Source organism: Dipodomys ordii, unplaced genomic scaffold (genome assembly GCF_000151885.1).
Source record: "Dipodomys ordii isolate 6190 unplaced genomic scaffold, Dord_2.0 Scaffold91, whole genome shotgun sequence".
Classification (NCBI taxonomy): Eukaryota; Metazoa; Chordata; class Mammalia; order Rodentia; family Heteromyidae; genus Dipodomys; species Dipodomys ordii.
In genome coordinates this window covers 4,699,134-4,715,141 of record NW_012267307.1, presented here as the reverse complement: position 1 = coordinate 4,715,141, position 16,008 = coordinate 4,699,134, and the positions used below count along the sequence as shown (strand labels likewise).

Genomic DNA, 16,008 nt, shown 5'->3' with positions numbered 1-16,008 from the left:
CTTCAGCTCAAGGCTAGTGCTCTACCACTTGAGCCACAGCGCCACTTCCGGCTTTTTCTTTTTTGCTTATGTGGTGCTGAGGAATCGAACCCAGTGCCTCAGGCATGCAAGGCAAGTGCTCTACCATTGAGCCACCTTCCCAGCCCTTGTATGTTTTTATTTGTGATCGTTATTTTCTTCTCATTAACAAGATCCTTCTGTTTCTATATGAGCCTGTGTTTAGATAAACAAATGGCACCATCTCATTTTTGTAGAAAGCAGGTCAGCATCTTGTTCTGATAACTGAGACCAGTTAGACTACTGTAATTACACAGATGGCCATGACTTGTTCTTGTTGTTCCTTCCTCTGAGCACCTGTTCTCTTCCTGTTATGATGGGGTTTAAATTATGACAGAGCTAGCCAGGCTCTGCATGGTGTGGGGCTGTTCAGGGAAGTGCTTTCCTTGTGGGTACTGTGGCTTTGCTTCCTGGGCAGCCTCCTCTCTCTCTCCCTGGCTCCTCCCTACCTTCAGGTGGTGCTGATTAGTTGGAGATGACTCGCTTGAATTCGTCTGCCTGGGCCGGCTTCATCCTCAGATCTCAGCCTCATGAGCAACCTAGCCACAGTGGCCAGTTTCATGTCTGCTTTGAGTCAGGCTCTGACATTTGCTTAGTTTTTCATGTCATCTATTTTCCTGAAAAATTGTAGTCAACAGAATTTGTTATATCTCATTTCAGGATTTACACTTGAGATTTGAGAATAAAGTCTACGTGGCCACAGTTGGCTCTTCTCTTCCCCTTCCTGTATTCCAGATATGAGGAAGTACCTGGAGAACATTTCCTCATCTGACTCTGAGAAGTGTGTGGTCAGAGCAGAGTTTGAATGTAATCTGTTTGCTACAAGTAAATAGCTACAGGCTATCTCCTATAAGTTCCGTCTGCTTATCTATAACTAGAGATGTTTGGAATATATTATCTCAGGAGGCTATTGTAAAAGTCAAGTGTTTAATGTGTGGAAAGAGCTGAGCCTGGAGCTTAGCACAAAGTAAATGCTCAATGTAGGTGTCAAAAGAAAAAGATACCCCAACATACTCGGACCTGTAGCTTTAAAGTGATATGTGTGGATTTGCTTCCTTCCGTCTTCCAGAAGTGTGAGGGAGGGTGTAGAAAACCCAGAAACCTGGGTTGGTAGGTCTGGCATCAGGCCACTGCCATGTCCTTCATCCTGCTGCCGCATGGTCCCTGGGAAGACCCTGTTAGCAGCTCTGCCTCCCAAAGAAGGTTGTTGGTTCCAGACACACGCTTGAGTATCACCCAAGAATGCAGACACCCTACAGGTCTGCCTTGGACCTCGGAGGCACAAATCCAGGCAGTGTCTGAAATTAAGAATGATTTATGAAGAAGCTTTTGAACAGGCCATGTTCGGTATCCTCATGGGGTAGCCAGATGGAGTAAAAAGTCTCCAGCTGTCTTACAGAGATTTAAATTTTGCAAGTCACTAATTTTCATTTTTTAGTTGTGGGGCTTGAACTCAGGGCAGGGCTGAGCTCTTCAGCTCAAGGCGCAATGCCGCTCTGAGCCACAGCACTTTTTGGTTTTCTGGTGGTTAGTTGGAGATGAGTCTCACAGACTTTTCTGCAGAGTTGGTTTTGAACGGTGATCCTCAGATCTCAGCTTCCTAAGTAGCTAGGATGACAGGTGTGAGACACCAGCGCCCAGCAAAGTCACTTATTTTTAAGAAATGAAAGGGCAGGTTTAATTAGAAACAATGTGATTTGTTGTTTGAACATAAAGAGCATGCAAAGTGCACACTTTGGAGATATTTTGGGGAAGGCAGAGGAATATAAAGCACAGCTGACATCTCTGAACATTTCAGGCATTTTCCAGGTTCTCTGTTTTGCAGTTGTGGCCCATCACAAAATTTTTATAAATCTCAAAACTGGATCAACCTAAAACATGCCCCATTTCAGTGCTTTCCCCACCCCCTGCCCCTGTGTAGTTTGGAGTCAGGGCTGGCTTTGAGTGGCTTGGGGTCCAGGGGAGTTGCTCCAGAGTTTCAGGGTATCTTTCTGGAGGCAGACTAGGGGTGCATGTGTGGTTGTCTCGAACGTGTTTTATTTTTGTCTGGTATTTTTCCCCCTTACTGATGGCGCTCTACCACTTGAGCACCTTTAATCAATCAATGACAAAGTGTATCACAGAGAGTTTGTAACATTTACAAAAGTCTGGAGAGCATAATTAAGCCTGTAATTGGACACCTCACTTCTGCTCACAAACCTTGTATATATCCAGTTCATTTTCTAACTTTTTGGCTACTTTTGTTTCCCTGGCTTGGGATCCAGGCTCGGGCATTCTGTGATGGTTGATAGGTCTTTATCAGTTATTTTTGGTTGATATGTCTTCCGTTTCTTTTAAAATTTAGTAGTTTGGATCTGCAGCTTCTTTCCAAAACTCCTTTCTTGATAGAACAAATTACTTTTTCTCAGCAGTACTGGGATTTGAATTAGGCTGCTGGGCAGGTGCTCCATTGCTTGAGCTACTTCCACAACCCTTGTTTGCTTTAGTTCATTTTTAGGTAGGATCTAGTGTTTTAGACCAAGACTAACCTTAGACCAGATCTTCATACCTATGACTCCAGGTACCTAGGGTGATTCTCAACTCCTTGGTTGAGATGGGATCTTGCTAACTTTATGCTCCTCCTGGCCTCCAACTGCTGTCTTCCTGATGTGTGTATCTGAGACTACAGGAGTGAGACACTGTTTGTTCCTGGTCCCTCTTTCTCTTTGCACTGCCTGCAATGATCAGGGTGGTTTGTCTGCTAAATCCAGGCAGCACAGGTCATCTAGTATTTGTTTTTATCTGTTTGCTTGTGGCATTTCCACTTTAATAAAAGTCCACAGTGCACTGGGAGGGGACAAGCCACCTGGGATCATACTTCTGTTTTGTTCACTTTGGTCCCCAACTGCTGGTGACTTCGGCCTGCTGCCCAGGCACCTTGGCCCCGAGGGCCTTTGGCAGCTATGCTGGGGCCACGTTAGCAGGGAGCCTGAACCAGGGCCAGTAATCTGTGGTGTCCTGGGTTGCCCTGTAGGAGACTTGTGCTCAGGCAGGTGTCTGCCCGTGTTGCAAAGCTCATGTGCTGACCCCGCTGTCCTTTGACAGGGGCCACGTCACTGGGTGGGATCTGGAACAGCTTTGCCACTGAGCCTGCAGAAACTGTTCAGCTCTGGGCAAACTGACCTTGACTGCCATGTGCTTGAGTTTCTGTCACCAGAGCAAGTGCCTTGGCTTCATGGGCTAGAAATAGAGACACTGCAGTAGCTTACATTTTATGTAACATTTCTTTCCCTACTCCCGTGCACTGTCCTGTGAATACTGGAAGAAGGCGGCTTTGGAGAACGGCTTTGAAAGGGAATTTTTGAATGCACAGTAATAAAAGTCTTGTGTGGCTTTCTGTTCCAATGTTTTTTGTTTCTTTTGCTGTGCAACAACAGTTCACCAACATTTAAACCCGTCTGTTCTGTCTTCTTTCTTTCTGCTTCTTTCCCTTTTTAAATGTAGCTGCAGACAGTAAGGACGAAGAACTCAAAGTCCCCCCCACGCGGTCCTGTCTGGGTATGTACTGCACTGCATGAGGCTCCACTGCTGCTAGCTCTGTGTCACTGCCTGCGGCTTGTCTCTGCTAGTCATCCATCCACGCCTCCCTTTCCGCGAATGGCTTCACCAAGCATGGCCTGCCCACAGCACACTCACAGCCATAGCAGTACTGCTTCCGTGAAAAGTATGTAGAGCCTGCTGGGGTGTGGGGGAGAGGGAGAAAGGAAGGAAGGATGGGTGGAGAAAATTCCAGATTGTAAGCTTTAAATGTTTTCCAAACGAATTCCTTTTTATATTATTGAAAATGGAATCTTTCTAATTCCACCCTGAGTTTTTCATTGCTACTTTGTAGAAATAACATTGATTTTTACATATTGATCTTGTATCCTGCAACTTTTGTTTGTTTTCTTGAAATAATGAAGATCAAACCCTGGGTTTTGTGCATGCTGGGCAGGCACTCTACCACGGAACCACATACCCAGCCCTTTTTGCTTTCATTACTTTTAATAGCGTCTTGCTTTTTGTCTGGGCCGGTCTATGCAGAGACCCTTTTGTTTATCCTTTTGCCAGAGCTGGGACAGTAGGTGTGTGCCAACACTCACAATGTTTTCTGATGACCTGAGAACTAGTGAACTTTTTGCCCTGGCTGGCCTTGAACCGAAATGCTCCTGAGTAGCTAGGATTATAATCATGAGCCCTCCTCCCACCCCTCCCATGGCCTGTCCTGGTATGTTGTTTTCTTGTGATGACTTTAATATATCCTAATTATAAGGACTGTATTATCCTAAATATTAGCTTTATAAAATAAATTAGGATATGAGAGTTTGTGAAGAATTAGAGTTAATTCTTTTATCTAGTGAATTCATCTGGGCCTGGGTTTTTTTTTTACAGGAAGGTTTAAAGTTAGGAATTCAGTCTCTAGTTACAAATCAATCCAGATTCATCAAAATTAGGGTCCATGAGATTCCTATCTCCTATTTTTTTTCTTGTAACCTTTTACGTTTTGTAATATTTGATAATGATCCTTTTATTCTCAACTGGCAGTTTGAAACTTTTTATTAAATCATTCTCGTTTTGTTATTTTGTAAGGAACAAAATTTGATTTTTCTATTTTTTGTTTTCTATTAATAATTATTTTTATTTTCTACTCTAATAATTATTGTTTTCTTCTGCTTTGTTGGATTTAGGTGGCTCATTTTCCAGGTTTTTTTTTTGTTGTTGTTGTTTGTTTTGGTCAGTTGTGGGGCCTGAACTCTGGGCCTGAGCGCTGTCCCTCAGCTCTTCAGCTCAAGGCTAGCGCTTTACCACTTGAGCCACAGCACCACTTCCAGCTTTTTCTGCTTATGTGGTACTGAGGAATCAAACCCAGGCCTCATGCATGCAAGGCAAGTACTCTATCACTGAGCCACCTTCCTAGCCCTCATTTTCCAGTTTTGTAACATTGAGAGTTAGATTGATCTCTTTCCCTCCCTCCCTCTCTCCCTCGCTTTCCTTCCTTCTTTCCTTTTTCTTGTCCCTCCCTCCTTTCTCTTTCCTTTCTTTTCTTTTTTCCCTTCCTCCCTTCCCCTCCTTCCTCTCTTCCTTCCTTCCCTCCTTCCCCCTCCCCTCCTTTCTTTGTGAACTCAGGGCCTGGGTGCTGTCCATAAACTTCTGTGCTCATGGCTAGGGCTCTTCTACTTCTGGCTTTTTTTTCCTTTTTCTTTTTTGATAGCTAATTGGAGAAAAAGTCTCTTGGAGGTTCTGCCAGAGCTGGCTTCTAACTCAAATCTGAGTAGCTAGAGTTAGAGGTGTAAGCCACTGGTGCCCAGCCTGTATTGTTCTTTCTCACTTTGAAATGTAGTTGCTTATAGTCCTATTTCTCTGTAAATAGTTCTGGAAATGCACTATGAGTTTTGGTTATGTGGTTCTGTTTTTATTCACCTTAGTTTCTCATTTCCTTCCATTTCTTGACCCATTTGTCATTTAGGAACATGCTATAATGTCCATATTTGATGAACTTCCCACATTTCTTCTATTTATTTCTACTTTAATTCCATTGTAATTGTATAACATAACACACTTTGATTCCAGTACTTCTAAATTGTACTTGGTTTTGATGGCCAGTGTGTGGCCTGTCCATGTGGGTGTGAAAAGAGTTGGCTTTGCTGTTGGTAGAGCTGAGGTCCCTGTCCAGTCAGTGATTGACAGTGTTCTTCAGTCTCTCTTCCCTGATTATTGAACCCATTACAAAGTCAGATAAATGAAGTTTCTATTTTTAAATGGTCTTTCTCCTTTTTCATTTCTGTCAGTTTTTGCCTCATATATTTTGGGGCGTTTGTTAGGCACATATACATTCATGATTGTTGTATTTTCCTGATGGATTTGTCACTTTTTGTTCTAGTGGTACTTTTTATTGTAAAGCCTGTTCTGGTAGTAGCGTTGCTACAGATCTCCTGTGGTTATTTGAGTGGTTAATTGTTAGCTTTTAACTTTTTTTATGTCTCTAAACCTGAATTCTGTGTAAGACATCATATAAGGATTTAAACTTTCAGTCAGTTTTGCCCTTCGGTCTAATATTTGATTCATATTTAAGGTTTGGATTTACACTTGCAGTTTTACTTTTTTTTTGGTCGGTCATGGGGCTTGAACTCTGGGCCTGAGCCCTGTCCCTCAGCTCTTCAGCTCAAGGCTAGTGCTCTCCACTTCCGGTTTTCTGGTGGTTTACTGGAGATAAGAGTTTCACGTACTTTCTTGCCCAGGCTGGCTTTGAACCGAAATCCTCACATCTCAGCCTCCTGAATAGCTAGGATTACAGACGTGAGCCAACGCCCGGCGCAATTTTACTTTTTGTTTCCTACATGCCCATCACTTTTCTTTAATCCATTGTTCTTTTATTGCCTTCTTTTGTATTAGTGAATATTTCCCAGTATAATATTTTAATTCCTTTAGTGACCTTCACCACTTGAAGTTCCTTTTTTAATAGTTACTCTAAGGCTAATTCCTTTAAATTTATGCTAATTGGTGACATATGGAAATCTTACTGCCAGGTGCTAGTGGCTTACGCCTGTAATCCTAGCTACTCAGAAGACTGAGATCTGAGGATCACAGTTTGAAGCCAGCCCAGGAAGGAAATGCTATGCAACTCTTATTCCATTTTACCACCAAAAAGCTGGAAGTCAAGTGGTAGAGCACTAGCTTTAAATAAAAAAGCTCACATATGTGCCCAGGTCCTGATTTCAAGGCCAAGATTACAGGTCTAAGCCACCAGCTGTGGCTGTCTTTAAAAGTCAGTTAAGAGAAGAAAGGATCAGAAGAAACTGAACCTATGCGTTCAGTTTACCATTGATGTCACTTGCTTCCAGTACAGAGAACCAACTTCAGTGTTTCCTGATGGCAACAAATTCTCCCAATTCATACTTGTCAAAGGGAGTCTTTATTTTTAAGGATAAGCTTTGCTTGGTGTGAGAATCTTGGCTAACAGTCCTTTTCTCCTTAGCCATTCTAGACTCTGGTATCTGATGAGAAGTCAGAGGTTACTCTTTCTAGGTTTCCTGTGTCAAGTCACTGTCCTCCTGCCGTTTTTACCATCCCTCCCCACCCCCTAGTACTCAGCACTTGGGCTGTGGGGAGTCAAGGTGTGGATGGATCTCTGTGGAGTTAACTAGACTGCTTGCATGTATGGGTTACTAGTTTCATCCACTTTTAGTAACAATCTCTGGAGAATTTTTCCTGTTCCTCCCTTCCTTCAGGGTGCCTATGGCACCATTGTTGCTCACTTGATCTTGACCCATGTTTCTTAGCCTCTCTTTTTCTTGCATTTTCTTTGTTTTTCACACTATATAACCCTAAACGATCCATCTTTAAGAACACTGATCTGTCCACTCAGGTCTGCTGTCTAGTTCTTAACGACTTCACTCATAGTTTTCGTCCCCTGGATTCCTACTGGGTTCTTCATGATTTCCCTACTTATGCTGATGTTCTTTCTCTGTTTGGTGAGATGCTTTCATTGTGCCTCTTCTTTCTAATTGCTTTAGGTTCCTTTAATTCCTTACATATATATAAAATAGCTATTTGGGAGGATTTTGTTAGTTGTTTTTTGTTTTTTTTTGGTCAGTCGCAGGGCTTGAACTCTGATCCTGGGCACTGTCCCTCAGCTCTTCAGCTCAAGGCGAGCGCTCTACCACTTGAGCTACAGCGCCACTTCCAGTTTTCTGGTGGTTTATTGGAGTCTCACGGGCTGGCTTTGAACCGTGATCCTCAGATCTCAGCCTCCTGAGTAGCTAGGATGATAGGCATGAGCCACCGGCACCTGGCGTTTTCCTGCCTTTTGCAGATCTCCATTTTCTTTTTGTTTAAAGTGGACATTATAGGTACATATTGTGGCAGCTGCAGGCAGTGATCTGCCTGGGGAAGATTGGCTTGTCTGCTGGTGCCCTGATTTGACTGGATTGGATAGTGGCTGGGTGGGACAGCAGCCGGGTGGGACAGTGGCTTTATGAGACAGTGGTGGACAGGATAGTGGCTTCAGCAGCTGGACGGGACAGTGGCTGGACGGGACAGCGGCTGGGACAGTGGTTAGACGGGACAGTGGCCGGATGGGAGAGTCTGAGCCTGACCACCTGCAGGTAGTTCTGACGGGCTGGGCTGGCTTTGGCTTTCCCTGATGCCTCATCCCTTGTAAGTTCTGGGTGTTGTGCTCCGGTTGTTGTTGTGCTCCAGCCCTTGCCCTCCATGCCGATAGTGTTTGCTCTGATGATTGGTCTTGCTGCAGCTGGGCCCTGCACCACAGTGAACAGAGATGGTCATTGATCACAGCTCTACTTTCAAAATGTCTTAGCTGCCCACTTGCTGGTTCTGTGTCACTGGACATGGAGGTGACTGGCTTCCTCTTCCTCACAGTTTGTCAGCACCCTGGAGGCTCTACGTGCTTGTTCCTTGGGGACAGCCTTGCCGCTCTCGGTGCTCATCCCCACACCCAGGGTGGAGTTCTTGACACTGCTCTGGACCTGGAGGCCAGGGCAGCAGCGCCCCCCAGGACAACACCCTGTGCTGAAGATGGGCCCTGTTCTCAATCTGTCCCTTCCTTCTGATGTGGAGCTCCTATCCTCTGTGTGCACACTGGAACCAGGATGATGGGCACCCAGAACCTCAGCCCTGCCCCTGCGGTGGAATGTCTTCCCAGAGCGGGTTGGGGAGGCAGAGGGAAGATGCTGGCTGCACCTGGACAGCCACTCCCCGAGCCTCTGCACTCCCTCCCTCTCATTCCCTTCCTCCTGCCCTTCCCCTCCCCTCTTCTCCCCCCCCCCTCCTCAAGATGAGATTGCTGGGCTGGCATACCACAGGTGATGCCTCCATTGTCATTTCTTACTGGTTGGTTGTAGGGTAGGATCTCACTGTGTGTAGGTGTGCACCTCAGTCACAGTCTGCCTACTCTAGTCTTCCCATCATCTCTGGGATCCTAGGTGTGTCACTGTATTCAGCTCTCCCTCATGGAGATGGAGTCTCACAGACTTTTCTCATTGGGCTGCCCGACACCAAGAGCCTTCTAACCTCAGCCTCCCACAGAGCTTGGGGTGAGGGGGCACATCATGGTCCCCAGCCATGGATTGAGAAATGGTCTTGGGACTTTTCTGTCTAGGCTGGCTTTGAACCACTATCCTCCTAGCTTCTACCTTCCAAGTAGCTAGGATTGAAGGAGTGAGCCACCAGTGCTTGGCTTGGAGATATCTTTTGCCACCATGGGGACTTTGTGCTTGGCTTGGAGATATCTTCTGCCACCACGGGGACTTTGTGCTGCTACAGTCCATGGCCACATCGCTGCCTGTCTCTGTCTGGCTTAAGGATACAGTAGGAAGAGTGTGGATATGCTTCCATATTCTGGTTGCTGGATAGAATCATATGAGCTAGTTTGGGTCTGTCATGTCAGGTGCCCAGGATGCACAGCGCTATCATCATGTCAGGTGTCAGGGATCCACAGCTCCATCATCACGTCAGGTGCTCAGGATGTACAGCTCCATCATCACGTCAGGTGCTCAGGATGCACAGCTCCATCCTCACGTCAGGTGCTCAGGATGCCCAGCTCCGTCATCACATCAGGTATCTGGAATGTACAGCTCTATCATCATGTCAGGTGCTCGGGATGCACTGCTCTATCATGTCAGGTGCCTGGGATGCACAGCTCCATCATATCGGGTGTCCTGGATGCCTAGCTCTATGTCAGGTGTCCAGGATGCACAGCTCTACCATCACAGCAGCTGCCTCTGATGCACAGCTCTCATCGTCACTTCAAGTGTCTCAGATACATGCCTCCATCGTCATGTCAGGTGTCCAGGATGCATGGCTCCATTGTCACATTGGGTGTCCCGGATGCATGGCTCCACCATTGCTTCAGGTGCCCTAGGTACACAGCTCCATCATGCCAGGTGTCCCCAATGTGTGGCTCCATCATCACTGGGTGTCCTGGATGCACGGCTCCATTGTCATGTTGGGTATCCCAGAGGTTTGGCTCTGATGGTCCTCGGCACCCCTTGCTCCTGGGCGTGTCTTCCCCACAGGTAGATGAGTGCCACTCTGTGCTGCTGGAGCTGACCTTGTCTGGGCTGTGGGACCGCTTCCCACAGTCTTCAAGATGGTCTGGCTCCTTCAGTGTCTGGATCTGAAGAAGCTCCGGTGTAAACTCTTCTCACCCCGCATTCCCCAATGAAGATGTGGATCCTAAGTGGCTGCTGGCTCCTGACTCCTCAGTCCACAAGGTCGTTTGTGAGCAGGAGGCAGGCAGGCTACCATCAGGCAATGAGAGACCCTCTCTCACTGTGTTGGCAGTGGCGATGCGTGGGTGCTGTGGGAGTCAGAAGCGGGCCCTTCCCTGCGAGTGGCTCTGCTTGCCAGGTAGCACTGGCAGGACACCCACTCTCCTCTGGCATGGACCTCAACAGCTTGCCCTGTGGGGCCTACTTTGTGCTGGTGCTCGGTTTGATTCACTGTTCCCAGGAGGCCTCTCTCCATGGTCATTAGCATCCCTGACCTCCGGTAGCTGTGGTTGGAAAGTCAGTGGTCATCCCAGGGCAAGGCCCTCTGCTGGCCCTGACAGAGCTGACGTGGGCGGGCAGCAGGTCCTGGTGCCTCCAGGAGCTCATGGTGTTGAGGCAGGAGGGAGGGCCTACAGAGGCTCTGTGTCTTGCCTTGCTCCTGTGAAATCCACCTACTGTCTCTGAGGTTTATCTTTGTAGTCTTAGGGTCTGCCACTGGGCAAGAGGCAAGGGAGAGAGGCCAGCCCTCCTCCACAGGGCACTTCAGACCACCTTGCCCGTTGCTGCTTCTCCCAGTGTGGCCACATGAGGGGGCCCGTGGGCTGCAGTAGACTGAGATGCGCCTCCTCACCCCTTGCAGGGCTGTCTTGTGCTTAGTGGTTGACGGCATCTCTGGGACGGGTGCGCAGGAATCGGCTGGTGAAGGTCGGAAACTCCTGCCTGGACTTGCTTCGTTTCTTCTCTCAAGTGATGTGATGGATAGCCACCACAGCACCACCAATGCTGAGCATTGTTCCCTGCGCTTCTTGGCCCGTCTTCTTTGGAGGCATCTCTGTCTGGTACCTGGTCCATTTTAATTTTTCTGACAGTCCTGGAGGTTGAACCCAGGGCTTTATGCTTGCCAGGCAGGCAGGCACTCTACCACTGAGCCACAGTCCCAGCCCTCAGCTTTCTAAATGGTTATTTTTCAAACAGCCTCACATTTCCTTCCCAGGCTGTCCTAGACTGTGGTCCTCCTACTTTGTGCCTCCTGGGTAGCGGGTGTGCCACCAGACCCTGCTATTTTTGGAAGTTTGTGTCCTGCAGTCTGATCTCTGCCCCTAAAAGCAGTCACAGTTACAAACGTGAGCTACTCTGCCTAACTAGCCATTTGTCTTTGTGCTGTTGCAGGTCATGCCAATGGAGTATTACTTCCTCACCCCCTAGAAATCTAAGTGACATTTAAATCGTCTTTATTCTTTCAAGCTTTTCTCAGCTTTTCTGTCTCTAGGAAGTAAAGTTAGATTGTAGAGTCAGCCTTCCGGTGTTAGTTCTTCCAGCCTGCTCTCAGCCTCTAGGTATAGACGGGCCCAGGAGGCACCCTCCGTCCAGGCCCTCGCTCCCACTTCTGGGTCCCTGGACACAAGTGCTAGCATTCAGATGGCACATGGGTCTGTTGGCTTCAGCCTACCTCATCCAGAGGCAGAAATTCAGCCATCAATTTGCTTGGCCTCTGAAAGCCTGCAGTTAGCTCTCCCTGCAGGCTAGGAGTGAAGGAGAGGTGATGGAGTGGTGGGATGGAGGCCGCAGTGAGTGAGCTCTTCTGCCTTTGACACCCCTGCCCTGGCTCACTCACCTGGGAGAAGCCCTGAACTCACCCTGCCAGCCACAGCAAGGATGAACCGGGGTTGGGAATGGCAGCACTGGGCATGTGGACACACAGCAGACAGGCTGGCCAAGCCCACACAGATGGGAACTGAGAGCTCGAGGGCCTGGCCTGTGTTTGGCCCTCACAGGGCTTCAGCGTCTGGCCGGACTTGCCCTGTCTTAGCTTTACCTTCGAATTGGCAAGCTGCCTGGGCGCCTGCACTCTGCCCAGGTGGAGGCAGGAACTCCAGGAAGGCAGGTCTTTGCCTTGGAATTACTCTGGGGCTAGGCTGTGGGGAGGTGGGTGGCAACCCGGAGCTTGAGAAATAAGGTAGGTAGCAGACCTCATGCTGGATGGTGTGTGAGGCACAAAAAATGCCACCTGGCAGATAATGTGGAGGGTGTGTTCTTGCTGTGATTCTTCAAGCTCGATCTTATTTCTTTTATAATAGTAGATGGACTTCATCATACATTTCTGGGTAGCATCAGCTTCTGTTCCTGTGTTAATTCTGAGTACCTGAAGTTAGGACCCCTGCCCACCACATTTGGCAGAGAGAGATTCACGGGGATTTACTTGTACTGTTTGGATGCAGAGGGGTCACTCCTGGGACAGGCTGAACTCTGAAAAACCCAGAGCTGCAGTTCTATTGCAGTCAGAACCTGAAAGAACACCTACTTTTCACACCATTACATGGTAGATGCTTTGTTAAAAATGCACTCAGAGTTGGAATGTGAGAGAGCTTGTAGGTGGTCGAAAGTTTGCCTAACATGTATGAAGACCTAGATTCAACCCCCAGTTGAGAGCCCAGTCCCAAAAATATCCCCACAAAACAATTCAGGCTTGGGAGAGTCCAGAAGGAACCCAGGGGTCCAGTCTACCCCCACACCCCGTCCACCTGCACCTGCAGAGCTCTGCAGCTCTGAGCTTGATCCCTCAAAGCCGGTCTGTCTGGCTCCCTGCAGGCTTTTTGCTACTCCTGGGGGTTCTTGGGGCTGCCTCTGCACACTCTAAACTCTCCCTCGAGTGTTCATCGCCAGGGCAGGATAATCCACTCACTGGTGTTAGTGGTTTCTGTGCAAGCCATGTGGGGAAAGACCCCACTCTGGCAGCTGTGCAGTGATAGCAACTGTTCAGGGATGGAGCCTTCCCACAGACCCATGCTTGTCACGGCGGTCAGCAGGATCGCCCCAGGAGGTGGGAGCTGCTATTATTGCGTGTGAGCCACACCCAAGGCACGAGGTTAACTCAGATTCACGAGCTCTAACCAGGGGCCCTCCAGAGGCTCCCAATCAGTCTTCTTCGCACTATAGCGTTTCCCAGAACTACTAAAATGAAGGGTAAAGAATTCCAGCACCTTTCTATAGTAGGTCCTTCATCAGGCTGGGGTGGTAGCACATACCCTTAATCCCGTAGCATGCAAGAAGCAGAGGCAGGAGGATCAAGTGTTCAAGGCCAGCCTGGGTTACATAGACTCCAACCAAAATGATTACTTAATGCCTTGATCAGAACACACTCAGCTTGCATCTCACTACACTGACTCTCACATCCTGCCACAACCTTGACCTCGTGTCCTCACGCTGACCATGGCCTTGTGTCCTCACGCTGACTACGACCTTGACCTCATGTCCTCCTCACACTGGCCACGACCACAACCTCTCCTTATGCTGCCTGCACCGCTGTCTGTCAAGTTTCCTCACACTAAGCTCAACCTGTTCCTGGTTCCGATCTCTCCCTCTACTCAGCCCACCTTGCTGGTGAACCCAGGCTGACCTCACCCATACTGGTCTCTTGCTGCCCCTCTGCACACACCAACTTGGCATCCGCATCTCAGCCGTGTGTGCGGCTGCGTGCGCCCAGCCTGCCTGCCTAGCTGAGATGACTCTCTCTCTCCCCAGACCTCGACCCTCACCATTTCTGGCGCTGGAGCAGCTTTGCAGACTATGTGCAATGTGTGCTGGCCTTCGCGGGTGTGGCCGGCTACATCACCTACCTGTCCATTGACTCCGCCCTGTTTGTGGAGACGCTGGGCTTCTTTGCTGTGCTGACCGAAGCGATGCTGGGCGTGCCGCAGCTGTACCGGAACCACTGCCACCGCTCCACAGAAGGCATGAGGTAGGTGTCCCAGATCGGTGGAGTCCTTGCTCTGCTCTGAGCAGTATGAGGCTGGGGCTCTGTGCTGGTCTTCCTTGGGCACCTAAAATGGCATGCTGGGGTTGATTGAGACAGTTTTTCCACAGGTTGTATGTGTGTACATACATATGCACACACACATGCATGAATGTATGTATGCATGTACGTACACATGCATGCACCCACCCACCAGTACTGGACTTAAACACAAGGCTTCTCACTGTCATTCAGCCTTTTTACTCTTGCACAGCCTTTGCTCATGGCTGGTGCTCTACCACTTGAGCCACACTTCATTTTTTCCCCCAGGCTCTGCCAGGAAAGAAGGCATGAGCCAAGGGGTGACACATTGGGGTGGGGGGTGGCAGTTGAGCATGCAGACCATCCCAGGGTCCCCCTGCTGGAGGCTGGCACACACCCTTCCCTGCAGCTAACTGGCTCGCGGGCCCTGCAAGTAGATTTGTGTGAGAAAAGTCGTGCCTGTGTTGGCTGCACCTGGCCAAGTGCAGAGGAGGAATGATACCCAGACATGCTCAAAGGAAAAGCTCCCATCTGTTTCTGCTCATGGAAATTTCCTTCCCTCTTAGCTGGGAGGAGGCCCGAGGCAGCAGCTTCCCACTGTGTGGGACACCTTGGCCTCTCTGTTGGTTTGCATCCTCAGCATCTGGTGAGGTACCGTTAGCCTTGGGGGAGAGGCTGTCTGACAGTGAGGCTCTGGTGTCCTTGAAGCCAGGCTGTTTAAGCTGTGCTGTGGTTCTCGTGGGGTTGGAGACCCGAGGCCCTGTGCTCTCTCCTCTCTGAGCCAGTGGCTTACGTAGGTAGCACAAGTCTGAGTCAGATTGTGCTTCATCCTCCCCTTCCTGGTTCACCCTGGCCCCCTGGGTGAGTGCTGACCTCCTTGTTTTCTCACAGCCTCAAGATGGTGCTCATGTGGACGAGTGGTGATACCTTCAAAACAGCCTACTTTCTGCTCAACGGCGCGCCCCTGCAGTTCTCTGTCTGTGGGCTGCTGCAGGTGCTGGTGGACCTGGCCATCCTGGGCCAAGCCTACGCCTTTGCCCGGCACCCTCAGAAGCCGGTGCCCCATGCAGTGCATCCCGTCAGCGCCAAGGCCTTGTGAGCTGTCCAGGGGAGACAGGGACATGTCACCCTGGCTTGGTGCTGGCCAGCCGCCTGTGTTCCCAGGCCTGCCTCGCAGGCCGGCGCTGTGGGCAGCACAGAGGGGGTGGGCCGACAGAGACCAGGTTCTGGTTTCTCCGCCAGTGTCGGCCTGGGGCGCTGGGTGCCCAGGGCCAGGGCTGCTGTTCCTTCACGTTCAGCTGTCACCAGGATGGTGAGAGCACATCTCAAAGCCGAGGCTGGCCGGCGTGTTTCTAAGCTGATGGAAATGGCAATCCTCGTCCTCTCAGAAAATACTGGCCCAGCCCTGAACCAGGCTCTTGGTCCCCTGGAAGGGCTACAGGCTCCGTGATCTTCTCTACCCAGGCCCATCATCCAGTCTCCCCAGGCAGGCAAGAAGACCTTGCCTGGTGGCCTGTGGCTCCTTGGACAGAGCAGGTCTCGGCTGCTGGAGGCCAGTATTCCACAGCTGTCGGCTGTGTCTGGGGTGGCGGGAGCCGCTGGCTTGAAATCTGTTACTGTGTTCTCTTTCTCTGTTTGCCATGAGGCTGCATGGCAGCTCCTAGACCAGAATATTCTAGATGCCTCCCACAGCGGCATTTTCCCTCTGCTGGGTGGAAGGGGTTGCTTCTGTGTGCATGCTGTGGCTGTCTGGTCAGCACAGACTCCCTGACAGCTAATGGGGCTTGGCTGCGGCTAGTGGAGTCAGTGCTGCTCCACCTCAGCTTTCCTTCAGAGACTCTTGAGCGTTCAGAGACTCCTGCTTAGCTCTTTAGCCTCTGAGATGCTTTGAAGATGTCTATTTTTTTTAAATGAAGGGATATGTCTGTA

The 16,008-nt window shown here is 49.4% G+C and overlaps 1 protein-coding gene across 1 annotated transcript in view; it reads left to right on the top strand.

The window, feature by feature from the left end:
* Positions 1–15,733, top strand: part of Pqlc1 (PQ loop repeat containing 1) — a 22,107-nt gene extending 6,374 nt beyond the window's left edge. The window contains exons 5-7 of the mRNA XM_013026120.1: positions 3,541–3,594; positions 13,827–14,043; positions 14,971–15,733. Of these exons, the coding sequence (XP_012881574.1) occupies positions 3,541–3,594; positions 13,827–14,043; positions 14,971–15,178 (479 nt within the window). The 3' untranslated portion in view covers positions 15,179–15,733. The remainder of the gene's footprint in view (positions 1–3,540; positions 3,595–13,826; positions 14,044–14,970) is intronic.
* The last annotated feature ends 275 nt before the right edge of the window (positions 15,734–16,008 follow it).